General features: G+C 47.0%; 1 protein-coding gene across 5 annotated transcripts; it reads right to left on the bottom strand.

Annotated features, from left to right (window-relative positions):
* Positions 1–2,254: 2,254 nt before the first annotated feature.
* Positions 2,255–24,510, bottom strand: SPINT2 (serine peptidase inhibitor, Kunitz type 2). 5 transcript variants are annotated; one of them, XM_072608287.1, is made up of 7 exons: positions 24,408–24,510; positions 10,310–10,480; positions 7,388–7,447; positions 5,152–5,205; positions 4,480–4,641; positions 4,098–4,148; positions 2,255–2,843 (listed from the first exon to the last, which is right to left on the bottom strand). In XM_072608287.1, the coding sequence occupies exons 1-7, from the start codon at positions 24,493–24,495 to the stop codon at positions 2,677–2,679; spliced, it is 753 nt and encodes a 250-aa protein (XP_072464388.1). In that variant the 5' UTR covers positions 24,496–24,510; the 3' UTR covers positions 2,255–2,676. The 5 variants fall into 5 exon arrangements, with proteins under 5 accessions (XP_072464388.1, XP_072464393.1, XP_072464391.1 ...); XM_072608292.1 differs by lacking the exon at positions 24,408–24,510 and adding an exon at positions 23,785–23,917; XM_072608290.1 differs by lacking the exon at positions 24,408–24,510 and adding an exon at positions 23,785–23,917 and having other exon boundaries at positions 10,454–10,480.
* Positions 24,511–24,551: the final 41 nt, after the last annotated feature.

Raw genomic sequence — 24,551 nt, 5'->3', positions numbered from 1 at the left:
AAGGAGCTGGTGCTGGTGAAAGCACTGGGGTAGCCTGAGACTCACATGGGGGCTGGGTCAAGAATGGTAGCAATAAAACACTTGCTTCACAACCATGACTCAGCTTGGAGGATGGGAGATAGGGACACTTGGCTGCTGTGAATCACTGGTGTCAGCACTATAGCCCCGTGAGTGATGCTCGATGCCCCCTACAACTTGAGAAGTGGCTCCTACCTGGGGAATTCCAACCCTCTTCCCCCGAGTCTTTTGTTCTTGAGCTCCCAGAAGGTGGTTCCCCACCATCTGGGGCAAGAGATTGGCCAGAGAAGCCCAGACCACTTCCATGCCACCACGAGGTGGCACTGGAGACGGCCTTTAGGAGACACTGGATGAATAGATAAGTGGAGCTGCTAGGTGGGGAGGAGGCATCCTTTCTTCACTGCTGGTCCCTTTCCCCCAGTGCTAACAGGTGTTGAGGTTGCCCTCTGGCCCAGGAGCAGCATGGCCACCATTGTCACCGATGCCCAGTGCTCACTGTGCTCAGCTGTGGGCAGGTCCTGACAGGGGAGATAAGCAAGCGATAGCTTTGTTCTCAGGGACCTCCCATTTACCTAGAGCTGGGACAGCCTCAGAATCAAGTGCTCTGCTTCAGACCTTTGTTCAGGTTCAGGGTAGGCAACCGTGTGGACTGCAGTAATCAGGAGTGGCCAAGGGAGGGTAGGACCACGCCCAGTGCTCACAAGGTTAGCATTCTAGGCCGAGGAAACTTGTTGCCCCATGTTGTATGGTAAGCCCTGGGAGAGCAAGACCAACCTGCCTGGGGCAGAGGAGCCTTGATTGGAAGTAGAGAGAGGGGGATGTACCCAGCTAGGGTAGAGCTTATTAAGCAACCATTCCCTCCCCTGCTGGGTTCCCAGGCCCTCACCAAATTTTGCACCAAAAGGGGCTTCTTTGGGACCTTTTCCATCTGGAGTAGATTTTTAAAGGTACAGAGATGTCTCCCTGTAACTTAGAACTCTTAATGTGTCACCCACACATAACAAGTCATGGCTAGAGATGTGGAAGGGACCTTGGAGATCATATCGTCTAACCCCATTTTATGGTTGGTTGTGACTTGCCCGGTTAACAGATAAGCGCTGAGGCAGAATTGGGATCCATAAAGTATCTGACTCAGAATCGAGGACTTTCCTCCACACTCTGCTGTCTGTTTCATGTCCTCTTGCAGCAGCCTGGTGAGGCTGGTACGGCAAGTGAGGGAAATGACGCTGATGTGAATGACTCAGCCAGGGTGACACAGTGAGTGTCTGAGTCTTATCTGTTTCTCCCTCCGCTCTTCCACAGGGCCCAGCTGACCCGGTTAGAGGTGACACCTGGGGACAAGGCAGAGCTGGCCATTCCCACCCCTCACCCTGCCGGGCCCCACAGCCCATGGATTTGGAGACACAGAGCCAGGCACTGGCCCCAAGGTTTCCAGATCTCAGGGTTTGCTCAGATGTTGCTATCAGGTCAAACCTGTTTTGGGCAGGGACGAGGGAGAAGAAACCAGTCCCTACAAGGAAGCAGGAAATGAACACCCAGCAGACAACAGGATCAACCCTGGCGTCAGTGGCAAGTATCTGACAAGGGGTCATTTCCCAGGTAAAAGGCCAATGTCTAGGACGTTTCACCAGGGCTTTTCAGAATTGAAGTTTTGTCGGAGGAGTGTCGTAACCGTGCCAGAGCCACTGAGAACCTTGGGGAACACAGCCCCAAGCCTGGGGGAAGCAAGCATGGGAGTAGAGAGAATAAGATCTGATCTGATGCCCACTCCAAGCCTGGCTTGCTGTGTGATATTGGACAAGACCCCTCCTGTCTTCGGGTCTCAGGGAACTCATCTAGAAAATGAGGATGACTGGACTAGACGAGGTGTTTCCTTTAAGGTAGGCACAGCCGGGCAGTTCTCACCAGCACAACAGGGCTTTGGTCAAGACAAAGCCTGCCTACATCTGAGTCGTTCTCTGCTCTGCGCCATGGCATGCAGTCCTCATTCCCAGGTGGGAAGGTGCTGGTGCCCAAAGTGGGCATCTCACCTGTGAGCTAGGTCTGAAGACAGGAGATCTTCCATAAAAAGGGGATGCTTATATGCTGCTTGCATCCCAGAAAGAAGAAAGTGACCCTAAAGACACGTGAACTACCATCCCTAAACTGTTCTGTGGGATGGCCACAGAGAGAAGGCAGAAATACAGAAGGGTTTGTTCATGAGGTATATATTCAAGAAAGAGCATCAGCTGAAATGTATTTTCAAAGAGAAGGCACTTTTATTCATATTCCACGTTTCTTGCTCTACCCCCTCCCTTTCAGAATCGTAAAATAAAAATTGTTTCTTTAAAAATATTTCTAAACCAAAATGCCCTTTTCCCAACTCCCCCCACCCCCCCAAACAAACTAGGAGGTGTGCTCACTTGCCTCTTGGAATTACAAAAATCATACACAAATCAATCACACTTAAAAAACTAAGAAGGAGGAAATAAACACAACCAACACACGGCCTTTCTACAATTTGCTCTCCCTTCTTCCCCTCACCCGACAATTTCTCATATTTACACATCATTGAGGGCTTTTGTGCTCTGTGGCAGCTTGCATGGAAAGGGGCCAGAAGCCAAGCAGGACGGGGCAGGGGGATGCTGCTGCCTGCCGGGTGGGGCACCCTCAGCTCCCTCAGAGGGTGTAGGCACTCTTCACCAGGTACTCCTTGTCATCTATAGGGTTCCACACCGTGTTGAAGGCACTTGTCTGGTGCTTCCGGGCTATCTTGATAAAGATGACCACCATTGCTCCCAGAAGGACAGCTGCCATCACTGCCAGCAGCACTGCCAGGGCCATAGCTGGAGGTAACAAAAGGTGCAGGTGCAGTGTTTGTAGCCCCAAAGAATGAAGCTCTGTCCAGCAGGTGTGAGAGACAGGCTTAGAAGCAGTGCCCCCCACCCCTGGTCTCTTCTATTACTCTGACTCCGGAGGAACATCCTTTTCTAGGGTTTTTATTTACTTTCCCAGAAGGATCCTGGGAAAGAGGGAGCACTTCCAAAGAAGAATGCCTTCCAACTGAAAGGAGCAGGAGCCCATGCTCAGGATGCTCAGAAACTCTCTGGGATGCCTCCCCCAAGGGAGCCCCAAGTCTGTAGTACAAGTTTTCAGGAACCACATCCCTCAACTCCAGAGGCACTTAGTTTGTGGCTCCCAAGAGCCTGGGATACAGGGGGCACTCAGCTCTCTGGGGCCTTGGTAACCCCCAGGCTGGCAAAGAATTGAAGCAGAAAGACCCAGGGCAGTGCTGAGAGGTGCTGGGCCCTCTTGTACTGAACTGCCCAGAAGCCAGAAGTGGGTACTCAGCTGCTGGTAACACTGGCCAGGCAGAGAATGATGCCAGCTGGCACTGCTCCTGTGGAATGTGGCCTGGCCAGGGTGACCTGCCCACCTGGAACAGCTCATCCACCCGTGGGGTGCCTGAGCTTTCCCCTTGGGCACTATTAGGGTAATAATAAGTTTGAGACCCCTCAAACTTAACAACTAGGGTCTCAGGAGCTGCCTGTGTCTGCTGGTGAGCCTATGCAAACATCTCATGATGAGGAGCCAAGCCCAAAACACCAGAGACCCAGTGACTTGTCAAAGAGCTTCCACAGGAAAAACAAGGCCAGTCACTGATCCCCAACTGTAGACAGACAGCCCTCTGCACTCCCCACAGAGATATAGGACCCAAAGGAAGCAATCCTACCTCGGGGTGGTCCAAGAAGTTTTCCCATTTAGCACAGGTATCAAGTTGTTTCTTAGTGTTAGTTGGCAATGGGCCTCCACACCCTCCCACCCTGCCCCTTAGCCTCAAGGAACTTTTTTTTTTTACCATATTCATTCTATGTCAGGCCTGCGGCCCTGGGGGTGGTTGCTGACATCATTCATCTGGGCTACAGCCTGATCTGCCCCTTTCGTGCAGGAACAAGAATAAAAAGAAGCCCTCTCTGGTTCTATTATGTTAGCAAGGAAGGAGACCCCAAGTTCTGACCCAAGAATGACCAAGAGTGCAGAAGCAGGCTCTGGTGAGGAGGGAGCTAGCTTTATCAGAGACAATCAGAAGGACGTTTTACCTTCAGTGGAATGTGGCATAACAGGATGAGATGATTTATGGGTACGCTTGCCTGAAAGAAGAACAAAGATTGGCTGGGAAATCACACAAGAAAAGACTGGGTACCATCTATTTACCTACAACTTTTTCTCAAATGTCTGCTGCCTAAAAGGACTCAACAGTCTGGAAGAGCAAAGGGAAGGAACTTTCCACTGAATTTCCTGAGGCTTCAGGGACCTGCTACCTGACTCGGGCCCACTCCAACTGCTGAGGCCCCCTTTAGTTCCCAGGGCCAACCCAACCCTCCTACTCTCCACCACCCAGCAGAAAGGAGAGGGCGTCTCAGTCCAATACCTTTGGTCTCCCATGCACAACAACACCTTGCTGGAGTACTCCAGACTTACCGAAACATTTTGTCATGCAGTCTTCTTGGGTCAGGTAGCTATTTTTATTGCCTCGACACCCTCCAAAGATGAAATGAGCACAGGTGTTCTTCTCAGCATCAAAGTACCACCGGGGGAAGGCTGCCCGGCAAGGGCCGGTGACTGCTTTGGCTGCACAGTATTCTGGCAACAGATGACCGACATTATCCATCAGTCTAGGCTTTGCAATTGATGGCCCAAATTCCTGAGAAATACAATAATCTCCTTGCAAAGTCAGAGCCTGTCAGACTGCCTTTCAAATCCCATTTGTATAACCACAAGATATGAGGAAAAAGCACTACTAATGGTGTGTGGTCAGTATGGGTATCTCAGACCCCACTCCCTTCTTCACCCACATACAGAGATCTTCACTAGACCAAAAGGTCCCTCACAGTGAAGTACAATGAAGGCATTCAATGCACATTTTTCTAATATACACATTAAATCAGTGAAAATCCTGTTATGTCTCAAGCCTATTCAAACACAAGCCATTTCTCCCTTAGGTAAGCAGACCACTAGCAGACCTCTCATGTGAACCTGCCCCCTCCCCTCCAAAGTTCTCAAAGCAGCTACAGCCCCCACCGAATTCATGTCAAATTTTTATGTTAAACAGTATCGCTACATAAATTAGCTACATGTTATCTTAAAAGTTACCTTCATAGTTGAAATCGTTACCAGGAGATACTTCAGAATCTTGTTTTGGGGGAGCTACAACAAAAAACATTTATGTTTAAGAAAACTGGCACCACAAAAACATGCTTTCAAAGTTAAGCAGGTCCCCAGTAGTAACTCCCAGCCAAGCCTGATGAGGCCTTTCCAGGACTTCCACACCTGTCTAGGATAACCTCACAGTTTTCACCGAAGCCAGAGCTGGGAAGACAAGCTCTCTCATCAAATCTAGCTAGAAATCTATTGTCACAGCTTGCAGATCTCCCCAAAATACAATCTGGTAGAATGCCTTACCAATGGAACCAAGGACAATTCAAACTTTATGAGCTGACCTATCTCTAGTGCCTAACATAGGCACTTTTCTGCAGCATAGGGAAGGTACATGTTCAATATGGCAGGAAGCCCTCCCATCTAAATCTCCACCCTCTTCAAGAAATTCATTTCAGATTTAATACTTCCAAAAAATGCACAATACCTGGAACAACGATTAACTTAACTTCATAGGTAGGTATACAGCAGAAAAAATTCAGTGACTTAACATCATACTGGAGATTCCAATTTAAGGAATTCATAATATGAGCCCATCCTTGCAAAATCCTGACACACAGAAAGGCTTGATTCTACAATAGTAACACTGTGGAAACAGGTACAAAAAGACTATCACTGCAGAAGAGTTCTCATCAACTGGTAATGAGAATGAACTGAACCTCAATACAGGCATATCTAACCCCCTTTAACAATGAAAGATAATTCTGCACAGTGGAAAGAGCACCATACTTGGAAATCACCAAGTGCCTGGGTTCAAAACCTGGTGCTTGGCACTTCCTGGCCTGGGCAAATCACTCCACCTCTCAGGCTTCATTTCTTCACCGGCAAAACAGAGCTAACAATACTTGCACCATGATCCCAAAAGTGGTACAGGAAAGGGTGTGCAAATGTGAGTTCTTCTTATTAGTTTCAGAAATTCATGCTATTAGGTAAAACAACATTAGGGGACAGTTGGCACCACAGGAGCATGTCTATAGCAGAGGTATCAAACACATAGTCCACAAGACTCTTGAGTGTGTCCTGAATCCAATTAAAATAACTGGGAAATATTTAACTAAGTAAATCAATAAAATACAGGTTTAACACTTCACTTAAAACTAAGTGATATGAGGCCTGTAGGGATCCTTAGTATGGTCTTGTGAGCAGCCCATGTCTGTTGAGTGTGACACCACTGATTCATGGGAGGAAAAGCTCTGCCCGAAGCAAGGCTGGAGCTCAAGTGCTAGCCTGGGTTATCACCTGTTCTGCCTCAGGAGATAACTCAAACAATGTTCCAACAGGATTTAGGGGGTTTGGTTAAAATCGATTAATAACACGATTGGGATTGCATCATTGTTGGGTCAGGGCAACATGAAGAGGGGTGCGCCTGTACTGGAGTCTCAGGCCCAGAGTGAGAGGACCAGAGGTGGCTGACAGTCCATCTATCCGCCCAGGTCTAACAGTAGACCAGGGAAGATCTGTCCTTAGGAGGGCTCTGTAGTATGGAACTCCAGGATAATCAAATTCATCCCATCATACCCCTGGCACCCAGCTATAGAACCACTCACCCAGGCTCGTGGCTGTATCCTTAAGCATACAAGAGGTATGGGACAGCTGCTGCCAGGGCTACAAAGCAACCTAGCACAAACAAAGCTTGAGATCAAGGACTGCAATGGGACTGAGGAGCCGGGGGGGGGGGGGGGGGGGGGGGACGACACAGGGCATCAAACAACACAGGTAGGGTTAGCCATTCACATCCTGGGGCAATTGACTAGTTATCCTTTACAGTTTCTAAGCAACCACCATAAAAGTCATGTTTTCTAGGACTGAACAGTGAAATCCTACCCACAGTTCATGGCTACCTTCTCCAAGAAGCTTTCCCTCATCCATCCCTGTGCAAAATTAGCTCCCTTTTCTGACTCTTGTCTCTCCTGGACTTAAATGCCATTTTGTATTACATTTCAGACTGGCAGGGCAACAAAGGAGAGGCAAGGACCTTATCACAGCTGTGATATTACTTTCCAAAAGAAAACATCTGAGCTGAAAGTTGATTTCTCCCCTCCCCAGCACCCCCACCCCAGCTCTGTCCTTTCTGAATGGGCTCACAAACCCTAGACTTGAAACGGTCTTTGACAACACTCTGTCTGGATAGATGGTGGGTCCTCTTTCCAGCCCAGTTCCTCCCTAAACCTACCACTTGGGCTAGGTTCATGCGCTCCACTCCTCTTGGCTGGGGCTTCATTAGCAGAGTTCTCTAGAGGGAACAAAAACTTGCTGCCATTAGAAACTGACTGGGGGCAATTCAGCCAAAATAAAGTTAATCTGTCATAACTAACTCTGTCATCTTCCCCCACCCTCATGGGTACCCCAGGGCAAATCCCATCCTGTGCAGGGAAACTGTCTGAGTGCCTTAGAGTCACATTAGTAGCCTAGACTCCACCACAGGCAGGTAAAGCAAGCAGAAGGCTTAGGTAATGGGAGACCCTGCTCTGTGAGGCACACAACAATCCACCGTTGTTATCTATGGGCAAATATTCTAACTACAGAAATAGACAATATGGTTGGCTTCATCATTCAGAGTACAGAGCGGCCACAGAAAACTCAGGAAAAACAGACTACTCTGAACTGACTGTCCAGTCCCTGCTCAGCACCTGCAGGCTGTGAGTAGGGACAATTCACACTAAAGGGGTATAACATTAGGCAGGCAAAGAAAAGGGAAGAGCAAAGAGTCTGGATGATCAGAAATAATTGGCATTTATAGAGGTCTTTAAAGTTTGAAGTCTTACAATCAAAATTTTGTGAGGCAGACACTAGAGGTGTTAGAACTAGCCTCATCTTAGAGATGAGGCGACTAAGGCACAGAGAGGGCTAACGACTTGCCTAAGGTCACACAGCTAGTGTTAGAAACAGAATGTGAACCCAAACCTTCATAGATGTCAAATCTATTTTATCTACTCTGCCTCTAAGTGAATTTATCTCGCCTGTCTTGTGCCCAACCTGGCCAATTCCCATGGTTGAAAACCAGTCCCAATTGTAGAATCTAAACCTCAACACACAGAAGACTATAACCTTCAACTTAGAAGAGGGAGACTGAGGGTACTTCGGGCAAGACCACTCACAGCAGCCAGTGGCAGGGGACAGAAAACTCCATTTAAAAGAATATAAAGAATCACAAAGCAGAGAAGGCTGGGAGGACCAAGAACAAAGTGCAGAATAACAACCAAGCCACCCCAAGGCTAAATTCTGGGCCTCAGAGGACAGAGGAATGCATGATCTTTTACAAAGATGGCTGCCTAAGACTGTTAAAATTCCCTTCCTACTTCTAGTTCAGTACAGAGCAGGCGAGGAAGGAGATCAAGGCTTCCTAGCACACTTGGCACTCCACAACCCACATTTGGGGGCCGGGGGCCCTCCTCTTTTTACCTAAGAGAAATGACAGAACAATGCTTAGCGGTTACGGTCGCTCTGCCACTTCATGACCTCATCGACTTCCATGGGGTTCAATGATGCACTTTATGCTGATGATTACCAAATCCACACCCCCAGCCCTGGTCTCCCTCCTGGGCACTACATGAAACATGTGAATACCTTAACCTGCAAATCTGTCCAAAACAGTACTCCCCCACCCCAGCCCTGCAACCCTCTCCTCTTCTGAGCTTCCCGATGCCTGTCCAGGGAAGGGAAGAAGGGAATAAGCACTTTTTTAGGTGACATTATGTGCCAGGCACTCTGCTAAGTGCTTTACAAAGATGATCTCATTTGACTCCCACAATGGCCCTGGGAGGTTATTAACCCCACTTCACAGTTGAGGAAACTGAGCCAAGAAGAGGTTAAGTGACTCACTCAAGGTCACACAGCTAGCTACTAAGTGTCTGAGGCTAGATTTGAACCCAGGGCTTCCTGATTCCAGGCTTAAGGCCTGGCGTGTCCAGTGTGTCCCCAGAGCCTCCCAGGCTCATCCTCAACGCCTCACTCTCACTCGCCCGACACGGCCACTTCTGCCAAATCTACATCCCTACTACCTCCAATCACACAAGCACAAATCCTGGCATAGGATCTTGTTTCTAACCTGCTTGTTCTGCCTGGTTTCTTCTCCCGCTCAGATGCCAAAGCACTGCTCCTAAAGGGTACATCTGGCTGCATCACCAATTCCCTGCAGGCTTGGGATACAAAGCTCTTTTCACAAACCAGCTCCTTCCTGTCTTCCTAACCTCACCCTTACTCTGCTCCACACATTCTAGGACCCAGCAGCATTAGCTTCCTGGCAGCTCCTTGAACACAGCTCTCCATTGCCAGACTCTGCCCTGGCTTCTTCCTCACTTATACCTCTTAGCTCCAACCCCGCCTGCTCCAGGATCCCTTTCCAGGGGACACCCAAGCCCCAGCGCCTTCCCTGTTTGGATCTCTCAGGACAGACTGTGTTACAGACCTAGTCATTTACATGTTTTCTCCCCCATTTGAATCATGCTCAGTGCTTATTAGCCCAATGCCTGGTAGCGTGTATGTGACTGCTCTGTGTGGGTGTTACTGTTTAGGGCCTAATTCTGTCCAATCAGATAATAGTTCTAAGGCACTTATCCTAGTGCTCAGCACATACTAGGCACTACTCTCTTCCTCCTTCCCTCTAGAGAATGCTGTAGAGAGCTCTAGTCCATTAGTTAAAAGGAAAGGGTGGAGGGGTCCCCAAATTAAGAACCATCAACCTACACGTTTGTGCTTTTTCATACTGTACCCTAGACTGCTGGTGGGCCATCCCTGCTTGCCCTTGGGGCCACTCTCCAAGGCCCCCTCATGTGTTTTTTTCACTTGCTTGGTATTGGTACTTTGACCCAGGACTGGCAGGGACCCCAGAGGTCATCAAGTCCAACCCCATCATATGGAGACCCAGAGAGAAGTGGTTTTCCCAAGGCCAGCCAGGGAGGAAGATTGTGTATTGATGTTCAAATTTGTTGACACATCTGTGCTCTGCACACACAAACTGCTTCAGTGGTTGGATGAGGGTGCTTCATATTCCTCAGTTTTAAAACACTTTTCTTTCAGGTCATGGTGAGGAACCAGTAAATATACCAGGGAAACTGGAGATTTTAGTTCCTAAGTCCTACTACTACTGTCTTACCTGTGACTCCATCACATGCTTTGAGACAGTCTTTTCGAGTCAGAAAATTGTTGTAATTTCCGTCACAACCTCCATAGACAAATAAATGGCAAGCCTGAGCTGTAACGTTATACCACCACCTCGGTATAGAGGCTCGGCACCTACCTACCACCTTTGGGACACGACACAAGTCTGAAATACACAAAAATTAAACCTACTTAACTTGGCATGTTAACATCCCCTCCTAAAGCCCCACATTCCATAGCTACTAGGAGGTAACCTCTAACAGCACAGTTCATGCAAAATTTGAAAGTTAGCACAGTGTTTTAGAAAAAATACAGCAGATGAAGTCAGAAGCTGCAGGCTCTAGTCCTGGACTGTAGGCAAGTCACAGTCTCTCACTGAAAGAGTGGGGACAGTGCTGGCCTCACCAAATTCTGGCACCAGAAAGACCTCCGGACACAGTTCAGTCTTTTCACAGGCAGCCTGTTATGTTTTGGTCCAGTTTTGACTGATGGGAGATGTTCCTTCACATCAAGCCAAAACCAACTTTTCTCCAACGTCACCCCCAAAGTAGAGAGCTCAGATCCTCCTTGCACAAGACAAATGTACAGTCACCTGAAAGACAGCTATTATGTCTCCCTCCCCAGAGGACTGTTCTCAAAGGTAACATCCGCAGTGTCTTCAATTGATTTTTTTATACAGCAGGGTTGTAGAGGGAAAACAACTTTGTAAATGTCAAGCAGAGCATCCAAGTGAGCCCTCATTGTTCTTTGAAGAACAAGAATGTGGCACGCTAATGTTAATGGTGTCCGCCTGGGTACAACTTAGGGAAATGTTCATTTTGATAATAACACTAAAGGCAAACATACCAACCCAAGTACTTTCAGGTGCACAGAGAAAGAAAAGCTAAGTAGAACCTTCTAGACATTCTCTTCTGGTTACTTGGGATGTGGGATCTTATCATAAGGAGGAATTTCTTCCATCTCCAAGGTCTTCGGCCTAGGGCAGACCTTTAGCCTGCTAACTGCACTGGCTCCTCTTCCTCGCTGGTCTTGCACTTTCCCCTCCAACCCATCCTACACTCCACCTCTCACTACTAGAGCAGTGAGCAATCATTACATGGCCTGCTTGCTCAAGGACCTCCACAGCCTGTCGCCCAAATGGCAGGTCTGTCTGCCAAGGTCCTTGTTGGGCCACCGCCCCCCACCCCTATCGGGGGAGCAGAACTGGACCCTACCCTCCGCCAGCTTTATTTTCTACAAGTTACCAACATAACCTGGGTCAACACCCTCGACCACCATTGTGGCCACTGTCTGAATGTCCTCCCCACTTCTTTCCACACATTCACAATCTCTTCAGCCTTCCAAGCTCCAGTCAAGTCAGTCCTTCTTCATGGAAGCCTTCCCTTGCACTCTGGCTCACTCCATTTCTCTTTTCTCTGTTTTGTTTCACACTATCATGCACACGCTTATTATCTTACCATTATCTGTTCTTTTAAACATTACAGGGCATTCTATTCTTCTGGCATTCAGGGCTAGTCCATAAACTGGAAGATGGAGATTCTTTTGGAGGTGGTCTCCTCTATCTCCCCCAAAGCACAATTTTACTAGGTACAGAGGAAGCATTCCATAAATACTGATGGATGCTTCATATAGCCAACATCAGAATTTAATAAAACAGTTTAAGGTCTGATGTACAACCAAACCAAAACACTCTCATTGATCCTCCTCAACAGATTCATTCTAGTCTAAGCAGTTACCAAGAATAAGAACTTGATTCTCTCCTTATTGACTAGAAGCACCTTTTCTCCTCCAGAAGATGCCCAAAGCCACAAACAAAAACCAAATCCACAGACAGAACCCATTAGAAACACTAACTGGCTGATCCACTTTGCCAGATTCACTCTGCTGCTGAGAATTGGCCTTCCTCTAAATCCTGAGGGCTTAAACTTTTAAAACAAGCACCCAACATTACACTACAAGTGCAGCCTCTGTTTGTATGTCAGTAATGAACACTGATTAAGTTCCTACTGTGCACTGTTCCCTGCCCTCACTGTGCTGAGAGGGAGGAGGGCAGAACATGTAGACCATCTATGTAATGAAGCCTAATCTAAAGAGTGAATACCAGAGGAACGAAGAAGAGAGCTGAAGGACTTGGGGGAATGGTAAGATAGAAAAGAATCCCTTTCACCTGGGTCCTCTTAGAGCCCATCTCAGATAACTCTTTCATTTTACATAGAAGGAAACTGAGGCCCAGAAAGGCTCAAGCAGGGAATAAGTGATACCATCAGGCCTCAGCCAGTCTGCTGAACCCAGATCCTGCAGGAACACAACTGTGAAGGGAGACAGGGAACAGTTAGTAACCCAGCGTGGCTACATCATAATGAGCGAAGGAGCAGAATGTGAAATAAGGCTGGAAGGAGAAGTCTGAGCCACACTACGGTGGTTCTTAAATGTAACTGATTCTAGAGGCAGGAGGGAGTCTGTTTGAGCAGGGGAGTAACATGGTCATGCCTTGGGAAGTCTGTGGGAGCTGTGTGAAGATTTGATTGAAGGGAGCTACAGAAGACAGGCAGGTGCAGACCAGTCAGGGTGTTACTACAGTCCACCTAATAACACCAGCTGACATGGAGAGGATGCCGAGGATCATGATGGAAAGGGCACTGGACAAAGTTGGGGAACTGAGGTTCAAATGGCAACATCCACTAGCTGTGTCAGACTGACTACCCAGAGTGACCCCCTAACCTTGATGCTCACACCAGGCCACATGATAGCCCTAGTGACAGGAGCATAGGGCAAGTATTATTCATATAGACAGTTCTCATTTTATAGAAATCTCCATTATGAAAACTGAAAGAAATCCACATTCCCCCCAAAATAACACCTACGCTAACTTTACTGAACAGTACCATGCTCTCTCTTGCCTGCAGTTCAGTGCTATCTTCCATGCCCCCACCAAAAATAATGTAGAAAAAAACAAGCTAAAAACAAATTCTCCAAGTGAAAGTAGAACAAATGTCAGAGGGACGACCACGGGATCAGGGGCCTGACTAGAGACTGAGAGAGGGGACCTTCATCCCATCCCACTCAAGATCTATGTCCCAGTTGATATGCCACGCTCCCTGCTCTTCTCCTCCCTCTCCCCCTGTCCCATCTTTTCCTATGTGTTCCTCCTCCAAATCTCTTTTCTGTCCTTGGCCCCTCATGTGTCCTTAAATGTGTGACTCCTCCATGCTTTGCATAGAGGTCTGCAAGGAGAACTCTCAGTACGTTCCAGCTGAGGAAACTCAAAGGGTCAGTGACTTAGAGTGGCATGGCAAGCAGAAGCCTTGGTCCTCCAACTCCTGGGTCCTTTCCCTGAGGACCCACTTTCTATGGCCAAGACCAGAACCTAACTATGGAACAGCCACAAGGGATGAAGGAAAGAACTGCAGCCAGGTCAGAAGACATTTAAGTCGAAGTCATAAACCGTTTTCCTCTAGAAAGACTAAGATTTGAGGTAAAATTTCAAATAAGCCAGGTTTCTCTGCATAAGCCAAGCCTCCTTTACAGATACATTCTGGAATCCACCCACACCCACTTATAGGGGTCAGAATCCTAACACCCACACACCCCAATACAACAAACAGATTAGATTCTAACAGCCTTGGGAAACAGGAACAATCAATGATCACAACAATTTCTTCTGCTAATCAAAAGTATGACTAAAAAGTACTGTTTCAAGAGCATGTGATTCCCAGCTAGAAGGTACCTTCTTGAATAGTCAATGATTCTCATCCAAATGAAAAAACCAAAACTGAGAAAGGAGGTAATTAGTGGTCACCTGGCCAGGGTGCTGGGTCTGAGGCCATCTTATAGTACTAAAGAAGGATGTTTGCTTTTAGGAACCAGGATTTAAAAATTGTGTGTTCCACTGGGGTGGGGAAACGGATGCAAAGCACACAATACTGGCAGCAGGCATTTAAAGCATAAACCATTAAGTAATTCTGAAACAGACTGGGCACTGTTGATTGTATCACACAAAACAGGTTACACAAGTTCTGAAATCCGGGAGAGCTTTAAGCAAAGAAAGAAAATCAGCACATGACAGCTGAAGGACTGGAGTGGCACTAACCTTAAGAGAGGGCACTAAAGTTTTAGGTTCAAACATACAACCTGCCTTATTCCCTTATAAAGGCAGACTACATCACCTTTTAAAAATTCAGGACAATTCTCAACTTATAGAAATTCACATTAGCAACAGCAGTCCTCAAGGGGTCCTCTGTTCCAGGCACTGAATCAACTCAGGCTTCCTGATCAGCAGGGCCGGTACACACCTTCCCCCCACCCAAGCCTAGGAGAGGAGGGGAAGGTCAGCAGAAACATCTATTTACACTACATGAGACTGCCTAGTAGCTGCACCTTCAGTTTCGGGATAATTTTATTTTTTAAACAAATTAGAAAAACAGAACCATGCCATGATTCTGGCCTTGACAAACAGTCCTTTCTCCTGCTCTGGGTGCTCCAAACAGCAAGGTATTTGGACTTCAAGTCTCTATTTCCAAAAGCAAGAGATTCTACTATGCCTGAAGCCCATCCTGGCCACAGTTCAGTAACTGCTCTGTCGGCTTTCTGCCCTTACATAGTGCGTCCATCCCTCTAGGTAACCTAGCTGGGACACTCGCAAGAACTCCCAAGTAGAGTCAGCCAGAAAAGAGCCCAAGCAGCTGTCACAAATGGTGACAGACTTGACACCAACACGGAATAATGCTGACTCCAAGGACACACACCTCAAGCATTTTAGGGGACAGAGTATTCAATCAAGCACACTTTAATTCCATGGCTTGTACTGAGCAAAGTCACCCTGACCCATTCACCGTACTTCCTGGATTTCACCTTTCTGGGCCCAAGTTTCTTTCTCTCTGGAGAGACTGCAGTGCAGTCAGCACTTTGTAAACATTAACTTAAATTGACATGTTTTATTATTCTTGGTTAAAAATAGGGGCTGCAAAGGTCTATAAAACTGTGCACACCCCTTTGACCCAGCAATACCACTTCTAAGTCTGTATCCCTAAGAGATCATAAAAAAGGGGAAAAGGACCCACATGTACAAAAATATTTATGGCATCTCTTTCTGTCGTGGCCAAGAACTGGACATGGAGGGGATGCCCATCAACTGGGGAATGGATGAACAAGTTGTGGTATATGAATGTAATGGAATATTATTGTGCTATAAGAAATGATGAACAGGAAAACTTTAGAGAGACCTGGAAAGACTCATATGCACCAATGCTGAGTGAAGTGAGCAGAACCAGAACATTGTACACAGTAACAGCCATATTGTGAGATGACCGACCTTGATAGACTTAGCTCTTCTTAGCAATGTAAGCATCTAAGACAGCTCCAAAGGACTCGTGATGGAAAATGCTATCCACATCCAGAAAAAGAACCGTGGAGTCCGAACACAGATGGAAGCAGACTATTTGCTCTCCTTTTTTTGTGTTTTCTTTCTTCCTTCTCATGGTTCCTCCTATTAATTCTAATTCTTCTTTACATCATGACTAATGTGAAAATATGTTTAATATGTTTAAGTAGAGCCTATATCAGATCATGCTGTCTTGGGAAGGGGGGCGGAGAAAGAGGGGGAGAAAATTTAAAACTGAAAATGTTATGAAAGTGAATGTTGAAAACTAAAAAATAAATAAATTTTTAAAAAAGGTGGGAGTTGGAATAGACCTCAAAGTCCCTTTCAGTTTTATATCAGGTGATCCTATTTTCCCCAAGTCATTAGGCAGGTCATTGAAATAGTGCAAGCCAAGGTGCTACTCATTTTACTCAGGAGTTCATTCCATAGTGGAAGGACAATTATTACCACGACAACAAATTGCTTTGCCTTTACCAACATATCACAGATGAAAGTTCAGGGTACTAGGGAATATGCTTATGCTTCTGGAAGATGACAATTTCTCCCACTTATTTCTGTTTAGGGTATACCACCATCCTTCCAGGTACCCAAGAGCATAACCTCAGAATCACTTCCCATTCTTCACTCTTCAGCCTCCTACCCCCAACTATCCAAGCAGAGGCCAAATCTCCCTCAACAAACATTCCCTTCTCATTTGCAGCTAAAGCCCTATACAATACGGCTCCAGTTTGACCTTGGGGGTGTGGAGGGAATGTAACCATAACTCAGCATTAAATCCCATGCCCAATACCTATGCACAGCCAGGCCCCCACACCTGGAATGCCAGTCCATCCTATGCTTCCCTTCTAGGTCTAACTCAGAAGTAATTTCCTATGGGATCCCCCTAATTGGTGGTGTTCTCTCCATCTACAACTTACAGTAATTTATTTCTCTCTAATATGCTCAGCATAGTGCCCTAAAACACAGGAGGCACTTAATAAACGCTTACTGAATGAAGCTTTATAATTGTTGCACCTCACTCTCTACCCTATGGAAACAAGGCAAAGAGCTGGTTTTCATTGTATTTCTATCCGGAAGCCCTAGCAGCCAAGAAATCAATTGATCAATTAACCTTCATTAAGTTCTTACTATGATCAAGGATCTGGCCCAAGCACTGAGAATCTGTGCAGCTCCCTTCCCCCAAAAGCTAAAGGTCCCTCGTTCCAAGGAGCTCACCTTCTAAGAGGAAGAAAATATAAATAACCCAGGTCCATATATGATATATACAGAGTAGAGGAAGGTAGTCTGAAAGGGGAAAAGTTCCCAAAGAATGAGGGATTTCAGATTATTCTCGAAGGAAGCCAGGGAATTGCATAGAGCTTTTGAATAAATGTGTGTGTAATCCTTAAAGCACTTTCTTCAGATAATACAATTTTACCAGTCACATCTATTTAGCACCTCCCAATGGTGCTAACCAAGACATGGCCCCTACCCTGAAGAAGCCTCCAGCCTGGAAGGGAAGATGGACACACGTAACTACAATCAACAGGGTAAAGGCAAAATACTAGAGGCAGTCACCAAGGTAATTTAAAGGGTGGGAAGGATCTCAAAAGGCAAAAACAAACAAACCCAGCTGAGTGACAGGGAGACAGAAGGATACCGGGCAAAGGAGAGAAGAACAGATGAAAAGAAGTGTAGCAGTGTAGACAAGGGCTTGAGAAGTCAGCAGGAGGCAGACTCAAGACCACTGAATGAATTCGAGGCTAAGATGTGACAGTGATAGAATCAGAAAGTGTATCAGGAAGATTACCAGCCAAGTCATGATGGAGTGAACTCTGTTTTATTACACTGATCATCTCCCTTAAGTGTGTGTGTGGGGTGGGGATGGTACAAGGCTCCGGTCTAGGCCCTGTCTTCCTTGCTCCCTACACTTTCTCATTTGGTGGCCTCTTTTTTGTTCCAAGACAGTCCAGATTTGGTGTCCAGGCATTTTCTCTGGCTGTCCCCATACCTGGAATGCTCTTCTCCCTGTTCATCTTCACTGTTCCTGGCTTCTTTCAAGTCTCAAATAAAATCCCACCTTTTACAGGAAGTCTTTCCTAGTCCCTTTTAATCCTAGTGACTTCCCTTCACAAATTATCTCCCATTTATTCTGTCTACAGCTTGTTTATACATATGTTTGCATACTGTCTCTCCTATTAGATTGTGAGATCCTCTTCTGCCTTTGTTTGTATCCCCAGGACTTGGCAGCACAGTGCCTAATGCATAGTAGGTGCTTATACTGACTCCTCTTCAGGCTCACAACCTTGATGTGATCAGTAATTTCCCTCTGCTTCATTCCCCATATCCAATCAGCTGTTTGTCACTTCTACCTCTAGATCTCCATCCCCTTCTTTAACTCACTTGGCCACATCCTCTATTCTAGGCCCTCATCGCCTCTGGCTTGAAATAAGAAACAGCAGGCCAGTCCTTCCCCCTGCTTCACATCTCTTCCCTCTTCGATCCATCCTCCTCCAAAAGTAGCAGGTCTTCCTCTGTTGCTGCCCTAATCAGTAATACTTGGTGGCCTTTCTCTGCTCCACTTTGGCCCTTGGAGCTCTTTACCAGCTGGCCTCAACCTACCTTTCCAGCCTCAATATACACCTCACATTCATCTTCCTGAATGCCAGAACTCATCCCAACTGGCCCTTCCTTCTGCTCCTCCGGAACAACCCTCCTACCCTCCCCCCAATCTCCACCTCTGTTTTCTATGCCTGGAATCTCGCTTCTCAGCTCGGCCTCACAGGATTTCTTGATTTCTTGTTTCTTTCAAATGTCAATATCTACAGCAAGTCTTTCCGTGTTCCCCCATGCTCGTTGTCTCCCTCCCCCCAATTTTTTTTATCTTCTATTTATTTGGTAAATGCTTTATATGTATTTATATGTGTATTTGTTGTCTTCCCCAATAGAATGTAAGCTCCTTTAGGGCAGAGATTACTTAATTTTTGCTTTTGTGTCCCCAGTGCCAACACACAGCAGGCACTGAATTTGTCAAATGATACAAAGAAGGTGCTCTACCAGGGGCTAGAAAGGAAGCTAGTAAGAACCACTCTTTACTTCAAGAAACTTAATGGTCCAGTTGGGGAAGCAAAACTAGAAGCACTTTAAACAACAAACAATCTGAGACAACAGTCCTAAATTGTGTGGGTATCTACGGCAGATCCAAGAAGAGAAAAGAGAAGGCAGGAGGAAAAGGCACAGCCAGGTCTTCAAACTGAATGTGGTCTTGAAGAGATCAGGCAGAAGCCATGAGGGACTTTGGGGGATGGGAAGAAACAGAAAACAAAGCGAAGCTGGATAATGGAATGGCCAGCCTGCAGGGCCAGGCAGAAATTTAGACGGCAGCAGGAGAAAGGGAGGTCCGGGTGTAACAGGACAGCTGCCCTTCATCTATGGCAATCTATCAACAAGCATTTATGAAGCACTCACTACGTGCTGGGAAGACAAAGAAGCATGTAAATAAGTTCATCTGATATTATTACAGAGTAGATGAAAGGTAACCTTAAGAGAAGGCTCCAAGAAGCTGGAGGGGGGAGAGAAGAGTCATGGCGGAAGCCCTGAAAGGAATGACAGTGCCATGGAGTACAGCAGGGTTTAGAGGGAAGATACCAGTTAGGAGGAGATCTTTCAAGCAGGAAGACCAGGTAAGAGAGACAGAAGAAGGAAAATCAACAAGGTTTAAGTGACTACCAATGTATGGGGCAAGATACAAGACCCGCCTCCCCTCCTTCCCAATCCGACTTTTATCCAAAAACCTGATTCTCCCCAGCAGTTCAACCAAGTAAAATAATTCTTTTAACAACAAATAAACCAACCTGATCATTTAGGTGTCAGTTACTGCACAAAGGTCATGCTGGAAACTGGACAGACTGATAAACATACTTTGCTCACTCAGGCTTTAAGTACCCCTCCCACCATTAAAGAAGAAAAGATCCTTAAAGCCCTCCTGAAGAAAGTCCTTATAAACCTCAGTCCAGGATGACCAGCTGGACCTCATTTACAATACAATTAATCAAGTGAAATTCCAAAGCTGTTATTTGCTTTCTTTTTCGATCTCCTTTCAAGATTAACTCAGAATCCACCAATTGGGCAAGTACACTTCCTCTCCTAGGTCTGGTTGTCATCATTATTATGGTAAGCAGGCAGGACAAAAACTTTCCAAATAACTCAGATCTTTATGGGAATAAGAATAGCATTTGTAATAACAAACCAAACTGGAATTATAAGGATCATTAATCCTTTGCAGAAGGGGTAGACTATTTTACCAAAGTCAGAAAAATCTCTGATTGCTTCCATGGTATGTTTTAAAAAAACACTTTCTATCATCTTAACTACGAGCAAGCAACTACACCTCCCTATATCCATCCCTGAAACAGAATTGGGAAACCTGCTTTTCACCTTCTACAGCTACCATCCCCAAAGCAAACTAAACAGCATGGCAAGAAACTGGGCCTCATTCTTTAAAGACAAAAACAAAACTTTAATTAGACTCCTTTTGGAGCAATGCCAAATACTATATGCTGGACCATGTTTAAAATCACTCAAGTCCTAATGTCCAGGCTGGAAATTACTCTCACATACATGAGGACTCAAAAGAACCTTAAATGTTGGTGGGTCATCTTATCCAATCCCCTTATTTTACAGAGAAAGCCCCAAAGTCCTAAGTAGTAAAACCCCCATTACTGACATAACAGTTGAGTGCTAAATCCCAGGCTACTTGACTCCTAATTCAGTTTTTCCCACTATATTGATGCTGTTCTGGATCCCACCACTGCCTCTGGTATTACACTAAAAGATACATTACTACTAAAAATATATTATATATTAATTTTAAATATGTCAAGTGCAAGAATTGTTCATTCCAGTAAACTCAAAAATTTCCTTAATTCACTAGATAGCACTGCAAGCCTTCCAAAAAGTTGTGACAGGCAGAACCCCCAGAGTGAAATGTAATCCTTATTTTGGACTTAAAAAGTAGTGCCACTCACAATCTAGATTTCCTGAGGCTCTAAGGGGGTCACCAGGGAGTCAGCATTCATATCCCCAAGATGAGATGGCTTCCAGAGAACAGCAAGGGAGTTAATGAAGTCATTTTAGTTGGACACAGCAGGCAATCTCCAACTCTCATGAATCATAAGTGATTCAATTCCTTATTTGGCAAAGCACTGACTCCTTCACCTTCAGCCTGAGACAAAGTCAAACAAAGGCTAACTTACTTGCTTACCAGGGCTGTGGACATGTAAACAGTTTCAACCCAGCCCATTCCAGGGCTACCAATTGTTCTGCATTAACTACTACAGACCTCAAGGACAGGTAACAAAAAAAAAAAAAAAGAAAGAAAGAAAAAAAAAGGAGCAGGTCGGTTAAGTAGGAAGGAAAAAGAAAAGCTCTGCTTTCACCATCACAAGCTGAAAGACAGTTCTAAAAAGGTCCTGACAAGTCAGAAAGGAATGTTTCTGGTGGAAAAGAGCCAGACATCCATCCAGACACTTTTGGCAGTTCTAAAACAAAGTACAGGAACTCTTCGTTCTGGGGACTTTATCACAGTCAGTCTCTAAACTCCGAGTTTCCCATCACTGCAGACCCCAATCAGCAAGAGACAATCTAAAAGCATTTCAAAATGGCAAGTGTAACAACCTGAAAATCCAGTTTCCTCTGTGAAAGGGCTCCATTATGACCTCAAACATAACAATTAAGCTTCCCGGAACATCAAACATACTGCCTTAAATACATCAAAGCTGTTACCAAACTAATCCCTCCTAAACACTCCCTCAAACCCAGCTGAAACACAATAATTACCTAATTCTCAATCTGGTGATTCCAAAGACCACCAGATAAATTTAGAGAACAGTGTAAATTTCGAGTGTAGACTACGGGTACACAATAACCAACCAGGGAATTATACAGACATGCGATATAGAAAAAGGAACTCCCCTCCCCCCCTGGCCATCATGCTCCCTCTGGGCCTCAATTTCATTATATATTAATTTAGAGGGTAGGACTACATGACCTGTATAGTGCCTTTAAATTTGAATATTCTAAGATTCTATTCCTTTTATCACCCTTACTATATAATCTGTTGAAAAGTTCACTCTCTCAAAACCCAGGAGAAAAAACTACAAGAATCAGATTGTAAAGTCAAGCATGGCCCTTAAAAAAACGTTGAGTCCTAATTCTTCAGGTGATAAAGAAACTGAGGCACGCTGGTGAAGTGACTTGCCAAGTCAATGACAGGGCCAAGACTAAAAATGGACTCTGCATCACTTGGCACCTTATTCACTTGGGGCTCCTTTGTGCCTTTGACTTCACTGATGCCTTCCACTGGATCCAATTACCAAAAAGAAAATAGACCTCTTGGATAATTCACTAATAACCAGCAGGACACTTGAAGACTGGCTTGGAGACCCAATTGGTGTGACTGTGAAGTTCCTGGTACATTCCACTAAAGAATCAAAACACATACTCGGTGTTAATGCCCAAGCTTGTGTATGAGGTGACTGGCACATACAGATGGCTACCACCACAAGGCCCAGGGACCCAGTACTTACTATTCCTAACTGACTGCTATAAAGAGTTTCTTAGCCCGCAATTTGGAAAATGACAAATTCTCCTTGGCCAGATCGCCTTTTGCTTATTATAATTAGCCATTCCTGTACAAATGTCCATATTCCAACTTCTCTGTGGTCATCAATGAGCATGTTAATTTTTCAGTTTTCAGCCTCTCACGACTCAGGTGCCTAATTCTTCTAACCATCTCACTACTGTCTTCTACAAATTGTTTCAGAAATAGAAAGCATACCTATTTTCCTTCAAATCTCCAGAAAAATTTATTTTCTTATCCTGGAGAAGGACGCCTATCTTTCTACTTTCAGTTATATTGCACTGAACTGCCCAAATAACCCTGACCTTAGATATGAGAGGGCATATATTCAACTGGTCTAACAGTGAAATACATATTTTAAAAGGTCAGCAGGTATGCACACATGATCTGCTATTGTACAACTTTTCATCTCAGCTGACTGGAGGGGGATGGGGGAGAGAAACCTTCTTTCACCGTCCAGTTTTGGAACATGGTTGGCAGCCCAACCAGGTAGATCAAGTTTCCAAATAAGCAACGGCCACCTTTGGTCGCCCCTATCTCATATGGCTCAAAGGAAATCTGATAAGTTACAGTCTGGGTATTGCAGAGAGAACCAACCTATATACCCAGAACAAGCAGAAGATGACCAAAACCCTGGGCTAAGGACCTCAGTGGTTCACCCAGGCCTGAAGATCCGCCTCAATGTCTCAGTGGGGACAGCATTTCTGCCCTGGGCCAGAAGGTGCTGCCTCTGGCCCGTCTGGTCCTGGCCTCTTTCTAACCTGCTGGAGCCCAAACTAAGGCTCTGGTGCCCAGCCAGCGCTCTCCAAGGCTACCCCCAGCGCCCTTCATTCCCTATGTGTAACAGGACAGCTGGTGTAGAGGTTAGCCTAAATCAGATTGTGTGCTGTCCTGGGGAGGGGAGAGAGGGAAGGAGAAAAAACAAGTGGAACTCAAAAGCTTATAAAAGCCAGTGTTGAAAACTAAATTAATTAATTAAAAAAAAACAACTTTTATTTCCTTGAGTCTCCTCTGGTACAAGGAACTTGGGCAATGTACTTCCTCCCAGGGCACCTGCCTCACTCGGAGGGCTCTGACCAGCATTTGTGTCCCGCCCCCCGAGCTGGTAACTACGGCCAATGCACCGGGCCCCCTACAATCTCGAGGAACGCTGGGGCGGTGCTTTTCAGACCGACAAATCAATTCTTCACAACACCCCTGTAATGGGGAAACTGAGGCCGAGAGGTTAAACGACAGGTGCGGAGTCACCCTCCCACCCCGCAGCCCAGCCGCCACGCCTTTATCCCTTCCTGCCCGCCTCCCACCCCGCAGCCCAGCCGCCACGCCTTTATCCCTTCCTGCCCGCCTCCCACCCCGCCAGCCCAGCCGCCACGCCTTTGTCCCTGCCTGCCCACCCACCCCACTTCTCTTATCCAAAAGAGGAACTTCCTCCAGGCCGCCTCCCCGGCCGGGGCAGCCCGCCCCCCCTCACCCTGCAGCTCGGCCTGCTCCTTGGCGCCGCTGGGCCTGGTTGCGCTGCCGTCGAAGCCCCCGGCCGGCCCGGCCAGGAGCAGGACCCCCAGCAGGGGGAGCAGGGCCTGGAAGTGCCGTGGCTGCTGCCCCATCCTGGGCCCGGCTCCGAGCGCCCCGCGCGAGCCGCCGCCGACCGGAGGGGGGAGGGGATGGAAGAGGGGCTCGCGCCGCCGCCGCCGATTGGACGGCCTCCGCGGCCCGCGCAGGGGGGGCGGGGGCGGGAACGGCTCGGTCGGAAGGGCTCGGAGGGGCTCGCGCTGGGGGGCGGGGCGGGGGAGGGCCGCTGCGAGGGCTCCAAGCAGCCGCGGTCGTTGGCTGAAGCGCGGCGGCCGCCGACGGGGTCTGGCTGCGGCTTCGGTGTGCGCAGGCGCGCCCGCTCTCCCACCGGCACCCAACGGGCTCGCTCCTCAGTCCCCGGGAGCCGTCCTGCCGCCGCCGCGCGCCCCACCTTCTGAGCCCCTGCGCGCAAATCGCCGCGGAACAGAGGTGCAGGGAGGCGGGGAAAGGGCGGGGCCGCACGCACCTAGGCCGGGGCGGAGGCCCCGCGCATGCGCGCACCCCTAACCTCGCAGCCCTCCGCACCTGAAGGCGGCTCTTCGCTGCTTTCCCCGTCCCTCTGTGAGGAAGGAAGGGCGAGGCTGCACGCACCTAGGGCGGAGGCCCTGCGCATGCGCACGCCGCTAACCTCGGCGCCCCCCGCACCTGGACGCGGCCAGTGCGGCTCTT

This window comes from Notamacropus eugenii, chromosome 5, assembly GCF_028372415.1.
Source record: "Notamacropus eugenii isolate mMacEug1 chromosome 5, mMacEug1.pri_v2, whole genome shotgun sequence".
Classification (NCBI taxonomy): domain Eukaryota; kingdom Metazoa; phylum Chordata; class Mammalia; order Diprotodontia; family Macropodidae; genus Notamacropus; species Notamacropus eugenii.
Note: the sequence above shows the minus strand (reverse complement) of the source record. Positions and strands in the feature narration are given on the sequence as shown.

Coding starts and splice junctions, on each gene's coding strand:
- SPINT2 (XM_072608292.1), bottom strand. CDS start 23,917: ATGGGGCAGCAGCCACGGCACTTCCAGGCCCTGCTCCCCCTGCTGGGG. Junction 4,642..5,151: donor TAACGATTTCAACTATGAAG/GTAACTTTTAAG, acceptor ATCTGTTGCCAG/AATACTGTGCAGCCAAAGCA. Junction 2,844..4,097: donor TATGCCACATTCCACTGAAG/GTAAAACGTCCT, acceptor TGTTACCTCCAG/CTATGGCCCTGGCAGTGCTG.